The sequence below is a fragment of the Marmota marmota genome, unplaced genomic scaffold (genome assembly GCF_001458135.2).
Source record: "Marmota marmota marmota unplaced genomic scaffold, marMar, whole genome shotgun sequence".
In the NCBI taxonomy this organism is placed as follows: Eukaryota; Metazoa; Chordata; class Mammalia; order Rodentia; family Sciuridae; genus Marmota; species Marmota marmota.
Window position 1 is genome coordinate 43,104,048 of NW_025999990.1, and position 18,845 is coordinate 43,122,892.

Genomic DNA, 18,845 nt, shown 5'->3' on the forward strand with positions numbered 1-18,845 from the left:
ATAACCACAATACTGGGATCCTAATTAGAAGAAGATGTACTACATGTTTATATAAACATCAGAAGATACTCTACTGTCATGTTTAACTAAAAAGAAAAACAACAACAACAACAAAAAGACTTCAGAAATATTCAAAGGATTTATCTTTCGGGCTGATTCTGTTCAGTGGTGATTGCTGTAAGTTACTGTCAGTGGCTGCTTTTTTATCTTTTGCTCTGGTAAGAACAGAGGGAACTAAGTACAGAAATCAACTAATTTAATTCTCAACTTTTCCTTGCAAGTGTTTTAGTTAAAATTCTAACAACTTTGCAGTTGCCAAATGTGATGAATAATTTTTTTTTGCTGCATTTGATATTGACTACTCTTTCTTCTTTGAAACTTTAAGCTTTTATAATTCTTTCATGTTTCCTTTATTTCCTTCCTTTCCTCCCATCTTTGATTTTTTAAAATTTATTTATTTTAATTGTAATGGACACAATACCTTTTTTTGTTTATTTACTTTTATGTGGAGGTTCAAACTAAGGGCCTCACACATGCTAGGCAAGCACTCTACCACTGAGCTATATACCCCCAGCCCTGCATCCTTGAATTTTATTTTCATTCCTCTACTCAATTATTAAATGTTTCCCAGAGTTGTGATCTTGTCTCTGCTCATTTCTATTGGTATTCTCTTGTATATCTACCTTCTTCCTCAAAGCTTTATATAAAAACTCGTCTCTTTTGGATACATCTCTGGCCTCTCTAATAAGGCTAAAGCTAAACACAATTTTTCTCTTTCATGCCCTCCCAGCAATAACTTTTGTGTTTCTTGTTTTTCATAATGGTACTATATATGTTCTCTCTCATTTCTAATTATTTTTGAGGTCATAAATCTGCTTTCTAATTGAGATTTATCCATTTCTTCCTCTTCATAACTACAATCTCTTCTTTATATCAGATCAGTATTCACTCTTACTGGAACTTTTTCAATAGCCTGTTAACTTGTTGTTCTTTCTAGAATTTCACTTCCCTTTAATCTACCTTATTATTGAAGTTTGGTTTCTGAGATGCCAATGTTATGTCATATATTGCTTATAGGTTAAAGTTTCCAATCAAGGAATCATGGTCCCATACTTGTCAGGTTTGATAAGAGTTATTTTCCCTCTTGTATGCTAAACTCTGCCATATCTGATTTCTTCCCATTTCCCAAATTTATTTTCTTCTACCTCTACTTTTGGCCTGTATGTTCATTCTGGCTGAAATATCTTCTTTCTACTACCGTCTCTTCTGGGTAATTTTTTCTCATGTTTTTGGTATTACTTCAAGCATTGCATATTTCTGGCAGAATTAGAAGTCACTCATCCTTCTGTCCTTCAGAATACTATATTATCACCTACCATGGATTCATATTTTGTACATATCTTTGGGTCATTGTGGCTTTTTTTTTTTGGTACCAGGGATTGAACTCAGGGGCACTCAACCACTGAGCCACATCCCCAGCCCTATTTTGTATTTTATTGAGACAGGGTCTCACTGAGTTGCTTAGCGGCCTCGCTTTTGCTGAGACTGGCTTTGAACTCGTGCCTCCTTACTCAGCCTCCTGAGCTGCTGGGATTATAGGTGTGTGCTACTGCACCTGGCTCATTGTGGGTGCTTAATGGATATATTAAATAATTAAGATTGTACATATTAATGAAATGCCATTTAATGTTTCAATATATATAAACATTGTATAATGTTTAAATCACTTCCCATTTCTTTATGCACCATTACCTTAATGAGAACAGGGACATCATTAGCTTTATGAGAACAGGAGCCAGACCATTTTTTAATTTTTGTGTTACTGACACATAGTACAGTACTGAGATACAAGTAAATATTGAGAAAATACTTTTTAAAGTAATAATAATTAATAGAAAGTGATAAGATTAATTATTTCCTAAACAGATGTAAAATGGTACCATAAACTTGTTATTCTTAATTTCTCTATCCATATTATTAGTTGAATGAGATGGATTTTTTTTTCAATTAAAGCAGGAAAGTTTGCAAAAAACAATTTATAAGCTAGAAGAACAGCTGCATAATGAAATACAGTTAAAAGATGAAATGGAGCAGAAGTGCAGGTAAGAATATAATTATGTTTTTCATGTTAATAGTTGTATATAGCAAATACTTTAAAGCTCATACTCATAAACACTTAAAAGTAGATGAATATTAAAGTTGCTACTGATACACATCCATGAAGAATGTCTTAGCTAGAATAAAAAAATAACATTGATGTTCGCTTTTAGTTGTAAATGTACTTTCCTCAAACTATTAAAGTTCATTTGTTTCTGGTAGTCTTCCTTCTTAAAAATATGTATAGTTCTAATTCAGTTAATTATCTGATCCTTTACTTTTTTCTCTCATTTTAATTAGCTAACTGAAAGAGCAAATTAGTTTACATTAAATAAATTACTTTATAAAATGTGAAGTGTTGATGTTTAAAATTCACTAGATTTTGATGCAGTCGTTGATTTCCACTATGATTCCTTAGAGCAGTAACTCAGAATTTTTTCACCTGCATCAAATTCTAATAGCATATATATTTATGAAATAATGGATGATCAAATGTTATTATTTTAAAATAACTTAGCATAATGCTATTTCTTATTAATAGCAATAATTTTTTATAATTACAAGCAATAACTTTTTATAATTATGTCATTTGTGAACAGTATTGAATAAATGAAATATAAAGGTAACATAGATTAAATATTCAACAAATGAAATTATAAATACTCAGTGTTGTGACCAGATAGCTATAGAGAAGTAGGAAACAGGTAAAATTCTCACTGTATACCATCCCTGGTAGATTGTTAAGTGTATAATATAAACTTAAAAAAAAAAAAACAAAGTAAAAGCACTATAAATAAGCAATCAACTGATCCCAGAATTTGGAAGGAATTTCTAAGTATATAATATAGAAATAAAGGGAGGAAATGGAGAAACTGTTGAATGAGTGTTGAAGGTAGTAGTAGTGATTGGCATCAATTTGAGGAAGAAATAGAATAACCAAAATGGCTGATAATCATGTGAAAATGTGTACTCTCAAGAAAATGGAATTAAAATGTGATAAGAACTTTTTAAATTACATATTGGTGAATAATTTTTTTAAAAATATTTATTTTTTTAGTTGTAGTTGGACACAATACCTTTGGTTTTATTTATTTATTTATTTATTTACTTTCATGTGGTGCTAAGAATCAAACCCAGGGCCTGGCACATGCTAGGCAAGCACTCTACCACTGAGCCACAACCCCATCCCTGATGAATAGTTTTTAATTTTAAAGACTTAATGCTGAGAATTGTAAATTAATATTTGCTTACATTTATTTTCTCATGAGCATTCAAATGTTTTATCCTGTTTCTTTTCTCACATATCCATTAGAGCTTTATTCGACAAAAATGTAGCTTTTTTTGTTTGTTTATTTTGATACCAGGAATTGAACCCAGGTGCATTTTACCACTGAACTACATCCCAACCCGTTCATCCCAACCCTTTTTTTTTTAATTTATTTTTTTAGTTGTAGGTGGACACAATATCTTTATTTCATTTATAAATGGAGCTGAAGATCAAAGCCAGGGCCTCATGTGTGCTAGGCAAGCACTCTACCACTGACTGAGCCACAACCCCAGCCCATCCCAACCCTTTTTTATTTTTTATTTTGAGACAGGATCTTGCCAAGTTGCTGAGGGCCTTGCTAAATTACTGAGGCTATAGCTGGTTGTTTTTAGATTGTCTTTCCCTGTCCTACTTTTAGCCTTTTACCCTTCCAGGAACTGGAAGAATTTGGTTGGTTCTAAGTGGGCAGGCTAGAAATAAATTTTATCTAGAAATTTTCCCCAACTACCACCACATACAGATAAAGTCAAAACTAATTCTAATCTAATTCTGCACATTCAAACCAGTTTAATTAAAAAAAAAATGTCAGTTTGTATCAGATAATGTGCTTGCCAGCAGTGCAATCCTGACTAAAACAAGAAATAGACCCTCTTCACATGGAGCTTGTAATCAACAATGAAGATACAAAGGTAGTAATTAGTATGGTATGTGGTAAGGTGGAGAGAGAAGAAAATGATACAAGTATACATTAGGAGATAACCCACTATTTTGTTGTAGATTAGAAAAACTGGAACCAGAAGGTTCAATGGGAAATATTAAGAAAGAATAGAAGGATTTGTTAGGATCCAGGGAATACGTATCTGTGAAGGCCTTGATGTAAGAGAGATTGATTAGGTAGTAACATTTGAAGGGGGAAAAAAAAGGCTGAAATTAGGCTGGGGAGGTTGGCAAGGTCTAGATCTTGAGGGACTTTTTTTTTTTTAATCTTTCTTTCTTTCTTTATTTATTTTATGTGGTGCTGAGGCTCAAACCTGGTGCCTCATGCATGCGAGGCAAGCACTCAACCAGTAAGCTACAACCCCTTCCCCAGGACTTTGTTTCTGACAAGCTTAGAAACTTGGAAATTATCCTAAGTCTGATAGAAACACTTTGGAGTTTTTTGTTTGTTTCATACCTGGGATTGAACTCCGGGGCACTCAACCACTGCAGCCACATCCCTAGCCCTATTTTTTTGTATTTTATTTAGAGATAGGTCTCACTGAGTTGCTTAGTACCTCAGCCTCCCGAGCCACTGTGATTACAGGCATGTCCCACCTCACCCAGCCAACCCTTTGAAAATTATTAAACCAAGAAGATAAAGATGTGTGTGTGTATTTTTTTTTTTTTTTTTTAATAATACATCAGACAGGGGATGTGGCTGCGTGGTATAGCACTTGTCTAGCATATGTGAGGCCCTGGCTTCAATCCACACAGAGTACCACAAAAAAAAAAAAAAAAAAAAAAAGGGAAGAAAGTGTACATAAATATAATTTTTAAAAAGAACTATCTAGTTAATTTGCAGCACTTGATATTTATCAAACTAGATGGGAGTAAAGGAGAAAAATGAGTCAAGGATGATTTCTAGGTAGTGTCATTTACTCTGGGATTTATAAAATTCTCCTGGATAAAATTCAAGGTCCTTAAAGATGGATGAGAAAAAGTGAATATTTTCCCTAACTTATAACTGGCATTTATCATTTTTAAATTCTGTTCAAAGGCAACAATAAAGTTAATAAGCAGTAGCTGTGAGCTTTTTATTACTAATAAAAATCACAGATATTTTCCTATATTAAAGTTATTAGTTAATCTCTGAATATTACTACCTTGAAATTACTGCTACTAGACCTTGTGATTTCATATAGTAATGAAAAGCATATACATTTGCTTTTAAGAATTTATAACTGTATATCAATATAATTGGCTTCTTTTAATCTTCTGTATTTTTTATGCTTTTAAAATTACTATTCTGAAAAAGGCCATAGACTTCACCAGTGTGCCAAAGAAGTTCATGGCACCGAAAAAGATTAAGGAACCCTAGTTGTGAAAAAGTAAGGTATATGGGGTTAAGGATGTGGCTCAAGTGGTAGCGTGCTCACCTAGCATGCGTGGGGCACTGGGTTCGATTCTTAGCACCACATAAAAATAAAATAAAGATATTGTGTCCACCTAAAACTAAAAAATAAATAATTAAAAAAAATTCGTATATATAGATTTTCAACTCTGGGCAATAAACAATATATTTCTAATCTGTATTGCTTTTGTTTTTACAGAACTTCAAATATAAAACTAGACAAGATAATGAAAGAATTGGATGAAGAGGTACATTTTTGTTTATTAAACAGGTTTTCCTTTTTGAGATTGTTCCCATTTTTAGATTGTTTTTTTTCTGAGATAATTGCATTTGAACTACATAGTTGAAACACAAAACGCAACTAGAGAATTAAGATGAAAGCCTTTGGAGTTGCAGGTTCAAGTAGTGCAGTTTATACTTTAAGTTTCCTTTGTACAATTTTATTCTATGACCATTTTGAAATTTTAGAATATAAAATTTAGTTCAAAAGTCCTTAAAGTTGAAAAATGAAAATAAGGAAGAGAAGTTAGAGATCAGAAATTGAATCTAGAACTATATCAGGAAGAGACAAATAGGAATGAGGAAGGAATCTAATTTAAAATGTTTTTAAAGGATTGATATTAACATAATTACATGTGGTCAAATGGGAAGTACATTGATTTTGGAATTATTCATGTTTTCCATGATTACCTACTAGGATGGTTTTATTAGAGAAACATAGCATAAACTTCTCTGATAATAGGATGATTTTAATATTTGTAAATATGTAATACATTTTCTTTCCTCTTAGTCTCCTTGTAGATATCTTTCTACTGTGTATGTGAAGAGTCCCTTGAAAGGAAGACTATCTGTAGTCTTTCTTTAGTATATTACTTTCCTTGTCCTTTTTAGATTTAACCTCTCTATTTTTACTAAGAAATGGTATCTGTCACGGGTTTATCCTCTTTCATTTGTAGCTTTGTATGTACGTGTAGTCAGTCAGTCATCTGTGAAGATTTTAGTAATATTTTACCAGTTGGCCATTGGGCAGTATGTACTTAGCCTTTGCACTGTATTTTTTACTCTTAGTGTTTAAGGGATCCTTTTTGAATATCTTTCACTTTTTATTTTATTTCATTTTTAAAACAGATAAAATTTAGATTGTTAGATTTGTCATTCCTTTTTCCAAATTAAAGATAGAGAGGGAAATCTTAATTATAAATTAGAATAGTCCTACTTATGGGAAAAACACCATGAAAGTACTTTTCCCTATTCTTCCTGCTAAGTACAGCTAAAATTCATAGATATTAAATACAAAGCAAATGTAAAAAAGTATTCTGAAAGGTGGAAAGAAGAAGGCTGACCAGGTAAATTAGGTACTTGGGTCTTGAAAAACAACACAGGAATGAATACTCCGGGCTCTCTTTTTGCTGCACATGTATCTCAGATTGCTTACTGGAAATGGCAGCAACCTAGAAATGCCAACAGCACAGACAAAAACCCTAAGAAAAGTCTTTCCCTAACTTAAGGACCAAAAAAGGAGTAGGTTAGGAAGTCAGAAAACTTACACAATTACTGCTCTACTCAGGCAAATGGCATGGAAAAATGTAGCCCCACCCCCCACCAGCAAAAGCTAAGTGAGAAGCCTAGACTCCCACCTCCTCTGTGCTGTAATATACCACAGCCTCAGATGAGCTAATATCAAAGAAAGCCTAGTAAAGGGATATTCATCCCCAATGTGAGGTAACTAACCTCCTCCTTCTCCACAGACAGTGTAGCAGAGGCCATGAGGAAAATCCAGATTTCCACTTACAGCTACCTGTAATGGCATGGCACTCCTCCCACTATTTTCTGGCGTGTTTGCCAGAAGAGGCATGGTAGAAAGTCAGAACTTTCACCACTGAAAATGCCAAGCCTTCTCCACACAGTAACTGTGTAGTCCACCTAAGAAATAGTAATAAGGTATTCCCCTCTGTCAGGCATGTAATTGATGGAGTGCTAGAACTCCCATTGTCATCCAGCGGTAATGAAGATCAGCACCCCCCACACACACACACACATACAAACTTTGGGTATCAATAGAAGCTAAGTGCAAAATCTGGTTATCTATTTTCACCTGGCAGAAATAAAGTAGCACTTCCTTAATCCTACCAGAATAGTGACAGAAAGGCGTCCTGAAACAGGCATTTTATTTATGTATTTCATCTTAATTATGCAGAAGGATGAGATTTATTGTGGCATATTCACATATACATAAAAACACAGTTTGATCAATCTCAATCTCTAATATCTGTCCACCCTCTCCTTCCTACCTTTACTACCCCTCCACCCTAATGGTCACCTTTCTACTTTCATGCCATCTCTTTTTCCCTCTATTTTCTACACATATGAGAAAATATGATACTTTTCTCTCTGAATCTTACTCCATGCAAAACTATGATCTCCAGTTCTGTTTTCTTGCATAATTTTGTCCCTGTGGCTGAATAAAACTCCATTGACTATGCATATTACATTTCCTTTGTCCATTCATCTGTTGATGAACACCTAGGTTGACTTCATGATTTAGCTAGTGGGAGTAGAAGATTCAAATTAAGATCCAGAATGTTATAAGATAATATTAAAAATGTCCAGCTTTGAATAGCAAATTGTTCATCATAATCAGAACTAGAAACATCTCAACTGGAATGAGAGAAGTCAGATACCAACACCAAGGTGGCACAAGTGTTATAAATATCTGAGAGTGATTTAAAGGAACAATCATATATATGTTTCAGTGACCAACTACAAACATACTTGAAGTAAGTTTAAAAAAAAAATGCTTCAGCAAAGAGAAAGTATTAGCAAAGATGTAGATGAATGATATAAAATAGAACCAACCACAAATATTATAGTAATTGAAATAAAAATCTTGATGGATGATGTCAGCAGCAGAGTAATACAGAGGAAAGAGTTAGAGAACCTAAAGATAGAACAATAAAAATTTTCTAGTCTGAACAACAGAGAAAATAGATGTATGGGACACAAAAGTGACTGAGCCTCAGGGGCATGTAGAACTGTAACAGTAAAGTTCTAACATTTCTATCATTGGAATTACTGAAAGAATGAAGAAAGGAGATGGGAAGGAATGATGACTGAAAATTCCACAAATATAGCAGAGGACATGAACCTACATGTAAAAGACATCAGCCTACAAGAAGCTTAACAAACCACAAAAGGAATAAATCCAAAGATAGTTTACACCTAGACATAATAAAACTTCTAAAAGCAAATGACAAAGAGCAAATGTGAAACTTGGCAAGAGACACCTTACTTAAAAGGGAAAAATCAATGCACATAAAAGCAGATATCTTATCAGAAACCATGAGGACAAGAGGGAAGTGACACGTTTTTCAAGTGCTGGGGAAAAAAAAAAATACCCTGTGAACCTGGAATTCTATGCTCAAATATTCTTCCCAAATGAATTTTTAAAAAATCAAGAGGGGCTGTAGTTGTAGCTCATTGTAGAACTCTTGCCTAGAATATGTGAGGCACTGGGTTTGATTCCCAGCACCACATAAAAAAAATAAGTAAAGGTGTTTTGTCCATCTACAACTAAAAAAAAAAAAGAAAATTAATGAACTTCTCAGATGGGAGGAATTAAGTAACTTGCCAGTGCACTTTCCCTAAGAGAATGACTAAAGAAAATTCTCTAAATAGAAAGGAAGTGATAAGTGTATAGGCTGGCACACATCTGTATCTGTAATCCTAGGTACTCAGGAGGCTGAAGCAAGAAAATACAAGTTTGAGGCCAGCCTGGGCAATTTAGTGAGACCCTGTGTCAAAATAAAAATAAAAAGACCTGGTGTATAGCTCAGTGGTAGAGTCCCCTGGGTTTAATCCTCAGTACTACTCCCTCCCCAAATAAAAGGAAATAACAAAAGAAGGAATCTTGAATTATAAGGAAAAAAAGAAGAGACAATAAAATTACAGAAATACATTTTCCTTCTAATTTTTTTAGTTGTATTTGATAGTTGTAGAGAAACTATAAGACTGTCTGATGTAGTTCTACGTGTATGTAAAGAAAATGTTTAAGATGATTGTAAACAGGAAGGTAATGAGACTCTACATGAATTGGTAAGATGTCAGCACTAGTACAATGTGATATAATGGTATTTATATATAACAACACATCTAAAGCATCCAGTGAAAAATCTGTACCAGAAAATACACTAAAAAACTCCACAAATAAAAGATTTTATCTCCACAGATACTTTCTTCTTTAAAAAATAATGTATGTTATATATTCAAGTAACCCACAAAAAAGCAGGAAAGAGAAAATTGATAAAAAGCAGAAATCAAAGAAAAATGGCAGAATTAACCTTAATATTAAATCAAATGAAAATTAAATAGATACCAATTAACAGAGGTTTTAAAAAAATTTTATAGATTTTTTTTAGTTGTAGATGGACACAATATCTTTATTTTATTTATTTATTTTTATGTGGTGCTGAGGATTGAACCCACTGCCTCACACATGCAAGGCAAGTGCTCTGCTACTGAGCTACAATCCCAGCCCTTAAAATTCATTTTTTTAAAAAAATCCCACACTTAATATATTGTCTACAAAAACTTCAAATATAAAAGCATAGGTAAATTGAAAGTAAAAAGATATATAAATACGTAAGCAAAAATGATATATAAATACTAATGAAATTGGCAATATTAATACCAAATAAAGTAGACTTAAGCTCAAAGAAAATCACCTAGAGCAGAAAGAAATGTCGCATAATGATAAAAATAATCAGTCCACCAAGAAGACACAGCAATTCTAAATGTTTATACACCAAACAGTTGAGCTACAAAATACTTGAAGTAAAAACTGAAAGAGAAATAGACAAATCTGCAATTATTGTTGAAGATTTCAACTCCTCTTTCTAGACAGAGAATCATCACAAATATAGGAGAATCCAACCATACCATCAGCCACTGGGTCTGTTCGACATTTATAGAACCCTCTACCCATCAACAGTAGAATATATAATCTTTTCAGTGCTTAAGGACCACATCCCAAGTATACCACATCTTGAACTAGAAAGCAAACCAATTTAAAACAGTTGAATATATCATATAGTGTTTTCTGAACAAAATATAATCAAACTAGAAAGATAATAGGAAAACCGTGAACCCATAGAAACCAAACAGCACATTTCTAAATAAACCTTAGGTCAAAGATATCAGCTCAAAGAAAATGAAAAACTATATTCAATGTTAATTATATCTCAAAACTTCATTTTATTTTATTTTTTGTACCAGGGATTGAACCCAGGGGTGCTTAACCACCGAGCTATATCCCTAGCCCTTTTTTATATATTATTAGAAACAGGGTCTTGCTGAGTTGCTTAGGGCCTCTCTTAAGTTATTGATTGAGGCTGGGTTTGAACTCGAAATCTTCCTGCCTCAGCCCCTCAAGCTACTGGGATTACAGGCATGCACCACTGTGCCTGGCTTCCAAACTTCATTTTAAAAAAATACTAAGAGCATTGAAGTGAAAATCCAACATCAAAATTTGTGAAGTGCAACTAACATAGTGCTGAAAATGAATCTTAAATGTTTGCATTAGAAAAGAGGAAAAGTCTCAAATCAATAATCAAAGCTCCTACTTCAACAAACTACAAAAAGAAACCCACAGCAATGGAAAGGTAGGAACAGTAAGGATAAGAGCTGTTAATGTTAATCAGCTTTCTTCCTCTGTGACAAAATATGTAAGAAAAACAACTTTTAAGGAGTACAGATAGCTCACAGTTTCACAGGTTTCAGTCCATAGTCACTTAGTCCTATTAACTGTGGGCTTGTGGGTGAGGCAGAACATAGTGGAGCAGAGCTGCTCACTTCATGACAACTAGGAAGCAGAGAGAGGAAAGCGGCTGGAGAAAAGATATAGTCCCCAAGGACCCATTTCCTTCAACTTGGTCCCACCTCCCACACTTTGAACTGCCTCCCAGCTGTGACTCCATCAGTGGATTACCCCCATTAATGAGGTTAGAGCTCCTAGGATCCAGTCGTTTCCCAAATGCCCCACATCTGAACATTGCTTCATTGGGGACCAAGCCTTCAAGACACAAACTTTTAGGGGACATTACAGATCCCTACTGTAACTAAAGTAGAGATCAGTGAAATTGGAAACAGAAAAACAACAGAGAAAATCAATGACCAAAAAAAAAAAAAAAAGTTTGAAAAAGACCAACAAAATGAATAAACCTCTAGCAAGACTGACAAAAAAAGACACAAATTACCAATATTAGTAATAGCATATCATTATAGACTCTGAATATGAAAAGGGAATATGGGGATACTGTGAACAGTTTTAAATACAAGTGTGAAATTTAGATAAAGTAGGATTAACTCCCTGAAAAATACAAATGCCACAACTCATACAATGTAAAAAAGATCATTTTTTTAAATTTATTTTTTTAGTTGTAGTTGTTCACAATACCTTTATTTTATTTATTTATTTTTATGTGGTGCTGAGGATCAAACCCAGGGTCTCACACATGCTAGGCGAGTGCTCTACCGCTGAGCCACAACTCCAGCCCCTAAAATAGATCATTTTAATAGTCCTGTATAAGTGTTATGTAAAGCAAAATCATAATTTTAAAACTCTAATAAAAATTCCCCATGACAGGTGATTTCACTAGAGAATTCTGCCAAGGGTTTAAGAAACACCAAATTTGGGGTTGGGGTTGTAGCTCAGTGATACAGCGCTTGCCTAGCATGTATGAGGCAATGGGTCCATCAACAACTAAAAAATTTTAAAAAAGTCTACAGGTGGGTGAGATTATTTAGCATAGGAGAAATAATAAAAAGGTAAAAAGCAGATATAAATTAAGACCAAAAAATAGGATTAAAAAAAGAAAACACCAAATCTGTACTCTTTCTCACAAAAGGTAAGAGAACACTTCCCAGTTAATTTTATGAGGCTGATATTAACATGATACCAAAACCAAAGACCATACTACAGAGAAAACTATAGACCATTATCCCTTATGAATACAAACACAAAAAGTCTTATCAAAATAGAATTCAGTGATATATAAAAAGGTAAACCCAACCATGATTTATTTCAGAGATGTAGGCTTATTTTAATACTTGAAAATCAGTTTAATTCATCATATTAGTTACTAAAGAAAAATGATTATATCAGTTGATACAGACATATCATTGGATAGAGTGCAATACCCACCCATTCATAATAAGTCAAGAGTAGGGAGGAACAGAAAGGAATAATTAAAACTGTCTAGACGTTTTATACATGTGACAGGGTGGTTTATTTAGAAAAATCATAACTATGATGTTCAGAACTGCATGATACTAAGAATAGGCATATAGCCGGGTGCAGTGGCACAGGCCTGTAATCTTAGCGGCTCAGGAGGCTGAGACAGGAGGATCAAGAGTTCAAAGCCAGGCTCAGCAATGGTGAAGTGCTAAGCAACTCAGTGATACCCTGTCTCTAAATAAAATACAAATAGGATGGGAATGTGGCTCAAGTGCCCTGAGTTCAATCCCCAGGGCCAAAAAAAAGAATGGTTATATAGATTAGTGGAACAGTAGAAAACAAAGAAATAGCTCCACATGATTATAGCTGACTTCTTTTTGGCAAAAGTGCAAAAGCAAATCATTGGAGGAATGATAGTCTTTTAACGAATGATAATAGAACAGTTAAATACCTATAGGCAAGAATATGAACCTTACTATCTTACACCTTATGCAAAAATTCACCCAATGATTCATAGATTTAAATGTAAATATACAATTATAAAACTTCTAGAAGAAAAAATAAAGGCAAAATCTTTGGAACCAGTAAGTTAGAAAATTCTTAGGTATGACACCACAGATTTGTTCTATATAAGGAAAGTTCAATCAATTGGACTTAATCAAAATTAACATTTGCTCTATAAACGACCCTATTAAAGAGGAAGAAATCACAAGCTATAGACTGAAGGAAAATATTTACAAGCTATATATCTCACAAAGGACTTTTAAAAGAACTCTCAAAGCTTACCAATAAACAAATAATAACTACCATAAACTATCATTCTTTATCCATTAGGACAAGTGAAATTTAAAATTGTATCACACCCAAACTGACAGAATGTGGAGAAACTGGGTCACTTGTATATTGCAGATGAGAATGTAAAATGGTAGACATTCTGGAAAACCATTTGGACATTTCCTTAAAAAAACTAAATGTGCCACCCGTGTGACTCAGCAATTGTACTCTTGGGCTTTTATTCCAGAAAAATGAAAAGTTTTATATATTCTCACAAAACCTGTATATTATTATTTATAGCAATTTTACTTATAGCCAGAAATTGAAACTATCCTATGATGGGTGAATGATTAAACACTCTGGTATACCTGTACCATGGAAGAAGAAATGAACTGTTGGTACACACAACAATTCAAATGGATTTAAAGTTAAAATGATAAAATCTCAAAAATTGAAAAGCCTTATAGGTCTGTGTCACCTTTACAATAATCTCTCCGAGAGCATCTCACTTAAAAGGTAGTTTTTGATTAAAGATGGGAAAGCCTGGAGAAGACACATACTATAAAACAGGTCTCCCTGATGTAGAGTCTTAAAGATGAAAATGAAGCGTCAAAAATAAGATAATCCTAGAAGTGGTAATTCAGAAACAGGAGATAAATTTTTAAGTTGTGAAATTTTGACTATTTTTACTTTAACACCCTACTCCCCCTTGTAGTTTCTTTTTCTAAAGTATTTCCTTGATTATTTTTTTTTTTTTTTTTTGAGAGAGGGGGGGCTATTCAGGATTGAACTATTTTGTATTTTATTTAGAAACAGGGTCTCACTGAGTTGCTTAGTGCCTTGCTGTTGCTGAGGCTGCCTTTCAACTCATGGTCCTCCTGTCTCAGCTGCGGGATTACAGGCGTGTGCCACCACAACCAGCTGATTACTTTTTAATGCAGGTAGATACATGAAGAATCTTAGAAAAGATAAGCAAAATATTATTGATATGAGGTGACTTGGAGTGGTGACCTCTGTACCATTTGGAACCATTTCAGCTTTGCATTAATGATCAAATATTTAATAACTGTCTGATTCTTTCATAAGTTAAATTGAATATTGTAAACAAACCAAAATATTTGTAATATAATACAGTGTAGGTGCCTTTAATACAGCAATTTTTGATCTGAAAAGGTAAGATATATTTGTATTTTAAGTTCATGGATTCAGAATTCTGAATTTTACTTATCTAGCTTAAATAAGGATTGTTATTTATAAGGTGTGCTTCATCTGTTATTAAAAAGTTATAAGGAGGTACTATTTGATTATCAAGCAAAAAAACAAACAATCCATGTTCAGTTTTTATCTGTTTTTTTTTTTTTTTTTTTTTTTTAAAGAACATAAATGACAAGGACTATTAATTGTAGTGGTAACTTTTGTCATTATAATTTCAGGGGAATCAAAGAAGAAATCTAGAATCTACAGTGTCTCAAATTGAGAAGGAAAAAATGTTGCTACAACATAGAATTAATGAGTACCAAAGAAAAGCTGAACAGGAAAATGAAAAGAGAAGAAATGTAGAAAATGAAGGTAAATTACTACTTTTTAAAAAATGTTGGAATTTTGACTGGCACATGCCTGTAATCCCCATGACTCCGCAGGTGGAACTAGAAGATCACCGAGTTTGAGGCCAGCCTCATCAACTTCTCAAAAGAAAAAGTAAAAAGGGTTAGGGATGTGGCTCAGTGGTAGAGTGCCCCTAGGTTCAATTCCCAGTACTAAAGGAAAAAAAAAAAAAAAATGCTAGAATTTCTGGACAAGCACTCTGTCACTGAACTATGCCTCTAGACCCTGTAATTTCTAACACTGTCCTATAGGTCTTTATCATTAGGTTGTTTTAAATTTAATGCCCATTTATGAAGCTACAGTTCTAAATATCTCCAGGTAAATTTATGACATATTAAAGTCAGTTGTAAGTGGTATTTAACAAGAATAGTGATGTTGTCATTGTGTGCATATTGAAATCTATTGGAAGCCTTAAAATATACTGATGAGTAAACCTCAGAAATGCTAATTTAATTGATATAGACATATGGCCTGGGCATCAGTATTTTCTGTTTTGTTTTGGTGTGTGTTTTTGGCACTACGGATTGATCCCAAGGGCACTTTTCTACTCTACCATGTCCCCAGCCCTTTTTGTTTTTTATTTTGCAACAGGGTTTCATAGCTGAGGCTGGCCTCAAAACATGATCCTCCTGCCTTAGCTACCACACCTGGAGTACCAGTATTTTTTATAAACTCCCCAGGCACTGTTAACAAGCAGCCATGTTTGAGAACTCCTAAGTTAGAATTTCATGTTTGAATTCCAATCTTAAAAATACACTTAAAATGTTTTCCTATACCCTTTGATAGAGTGATTTCACTTCTACTGTACTTTACATATATACTTATGTATATGTGCCATCTATTATATACACAAGGCTATTCATTATAGAATTGCTTAATTGAAAAAATTATAAACATTGTAAGTTTAATCAATGATTTAATAAATTTTGGTGTATCTGTATGATCAAATAGTATGCAGCTTATAAAAGAATAAAGTATTTCCTTATATACTGTTATATAAAAAGATTTCCAAGATATATCTTGAAAAGACAACAGTATAGATGGTTTGTGTTTTAATGAGTGCTTTTTTACATATGCTTAAATTAAGTATATGTATTTATGTAGATATGCATGTGAAAACAAGAGAAGTATATGGTTTTATATTATGATATCAATTTGTAGACTATCCTAGAAAGCATATGCAATAATTCATAATAGTTGTTACTGGGGAGAAGAACCAGTTAAGAGATACACAAAGGATGCAGACATAATGTGGAGGAAGGAAGACTTATTCTACATTACTTACCGTTTAGTGCCTTTTGAATTTTGTATACCATTTTAAAAATACTGAACTATTCAAATGATTCAAGTAATTGTACTATTCAGAAACAAATAATAAAACTAGCTTTATAACATTACTCTAATAGATCTTTTTAAGGCAATAACAGAATTTGAGATATTACAACAGTGGAAACATCCATTTTTGTACTCTGGAATTATAAAATGATGATATACTTTTTGATGCATTTAAAATGTTAGGACATCCAAGCAGGAATTTGGTTTTAGGAGTGGGAATGGACCTAGTTTGGCTGACTGTTATGGTCTAAGAATAAATGTCATTTTTTAAAAAAAGCAATTTATGTTTCCTCTATTAAAAGTTTATAATCTTTACATATCCTTTCACTGTCTAGTTTCTACATTAAAAGATCAGTTGGAAGACTTAAAGAAAGTAAGTCAGAATTCACAGCTTACAAATGAGAAGCTGATACAATTACAAAAGCAGGTAAGTTTTTCAGATAAGGTTCCTATTTTTAAATTATAGTAAATTAAAATAATTATAATCATATTTTGTTCAAAATTCTTTTTCTCTCTCTTTTAAATAGCTAGAAGAAGCCAATGACTTGCTTAGGACAGAGTCAGACACAGCTGTAAGATTAAGGAAGAGTCATACAGAGATGAGCATATCAATTAGCCAGCTAGAGTCCCTGAACAGAGAATTGCAGGAGAGAAACAGAATTTTAGAGAATTCCAAGTCACAAACAGACAAGGATTACTACCAGCTACAAGCTGTATTGGAAGCTGAACGAAGAGACAGAGGTCATGATTCTGAAATGATTGGAGACCTTCAAGGTAATATTTTTTCTTATTGTGATAAAATTAATATAATATAACATTAACCATTTTAACCATTTGAGGTGTACAGTTCAATGATTTTAAGTACATTTCCATTGTTGTGTAACCAACATCACTATCCATCTTCAGAACTTTTTTCATCATCTCAAACTATAACTCTACTTATTAAACAATAACTCTGTTTTCCCCTCCCCCTTGGCCCTGTATAACCACCATTCTGCTTTCTGTGTCTATGAATTTGACTACTCTAGATTCCTCAAATAAGTTTAATTATACAACATTTGTTCTTTATTTTGTTTTAAAAAACACATAACAAAAGGTATCATTTTTTAAAATATGAGACTTTTTTTTTTTAAATCATATGCCTTCATGTAGAAAATGGTGAAACCTGAAACAAGTAGCATTCTTTTTCTTGCAGGGTAATGCCTACAGTTTTTTTTTTTTTTTTTTAATATTTATTTTTTAGTTTTAGGTGGACACAATATCTTTATTTTTTATTTTTATGTGGTGTTGAGGATCGAACCCAGCGCCCCCGTGCATGCCAGGCGATCGGGCTACTGCTTAAGCCATATCCCCAGCCCGCCTACAGTTTTATCACATTGTAATCTCCACACTCTCACAGGCACTCTAGTAAGGCGGGTACTGCGAATATTTTACAATTTATAGCCAAGTTAACTGAAAATGTAATTGAAAAAGTTGACTAATTTATAAAGGCCTTATTCAAAGTGAGACTAATCTATACATAGAGGATTATCACTGTTAAATCCTGGGAATTCCTCAGGTATTATAGGTGGACATAGAAACTCATTTGCAGAAATAGAATCTCATTATAAAAAGAGAGTTATATACTTGGAAGGTTGGGACTAAAGATAGTAGTATTTGTGAATCTTAAAGGGAGAAGATCAAGTATAAAAGAGTATGTAAAGGCCAATAGTTTTATGATAGTAAATAACATCTATCTGGTTTTATTTCAGAGATGCCTGGCTCTACCCACCTCTCAGATATTTTTTCAATTTTTTTATTGCTATTAGTAGCAGCATCCATGCTACCTAATCAAATCAGATACACATGGAAGTTGCCAGACCTCTAAGGAAAGAATTGGTTGGTGGGGGGAGTCTGTTTTAACCTTAGTCACAGATGGAACATAGTTTGGGTCTCATGGGGTTTGATGATTAGCTATAATTCTTTGGAGAGAGGTCAGGGTCAGTTTTTGTAACTTTGGAAACAAAAATAGGATCTCTCATTGGTTCAGAGCTAAGGATTATTGTGAAATCTTACTTCCCAGGCACCAGGCTTAAAATAGATCTGACTATAACCAAGAAAGTAGCCTCTTTGCATGTTTTAGGAAAGCCTCATACTTAACTTCCTTGAGTCAAGTTTTTCTAGGCCCTTTTGTACAGTGTATTAGCTATCTCATCTCCTTTCTCTATCTGTAAACCAAGGAGAATGATTAGATTACCTCTAGAAATCCTTCAAGTTCTAACATTCTTTTAAATTTTCTATCTTCTGTTTATGGCCAAGCTTTTTTTTTCTTTTGGTACTGGAGATTGAACTCAGCATCACTCAACCACCGAGCCACATCCACATCCACAGCTCTATTTTGTAGATTTTATTCAGAGAAAGGATCTCACTGAGTTGCCTAGCGCCTC

The 18,845-nt window shown here is 33.4% G+C and overlaps 1 protein-coding gene across 3 annotated transcripts in view; it reads left to right on the plus strand.

The window, feature by feature from the left end:
* Rock1 (Rho associated coiled-coil containing protein kinase 1) overlaps positions 1-18,845 on the plus strand; it is a 151,407-nt gene that overhangs the window by 82,930 nt on the left and 49,632 nt on the right. For 2 of the 3 annotated variants that reach the window (XM_015482498.2, XM_048806465.1), the window contains 5 exons: positions 2,014-2,102; positions 5,674-5,722; positions 14,913-15,048; positions 16,755-16,846; positions 16,947-17,193. In XM_015482498.2, coding sequence (XP_015337984.2) covers positions 2,014-2,102; positions 5,674-5,722; positions 14,913-15,048; positions 16,755-16,846; positions 16,947-17,193 — 613 coding nt within the window. The remainder of the gene's footprint in view (positions 1-2,013; positions 2,103-5,673; positions 5,723-14,912; positions 15,049-16,754; positions 16,847-16,946; positions 17,194-18,845) is intronic. The other variant, XM_048806464.1, reaches the window with a different exon arrangement.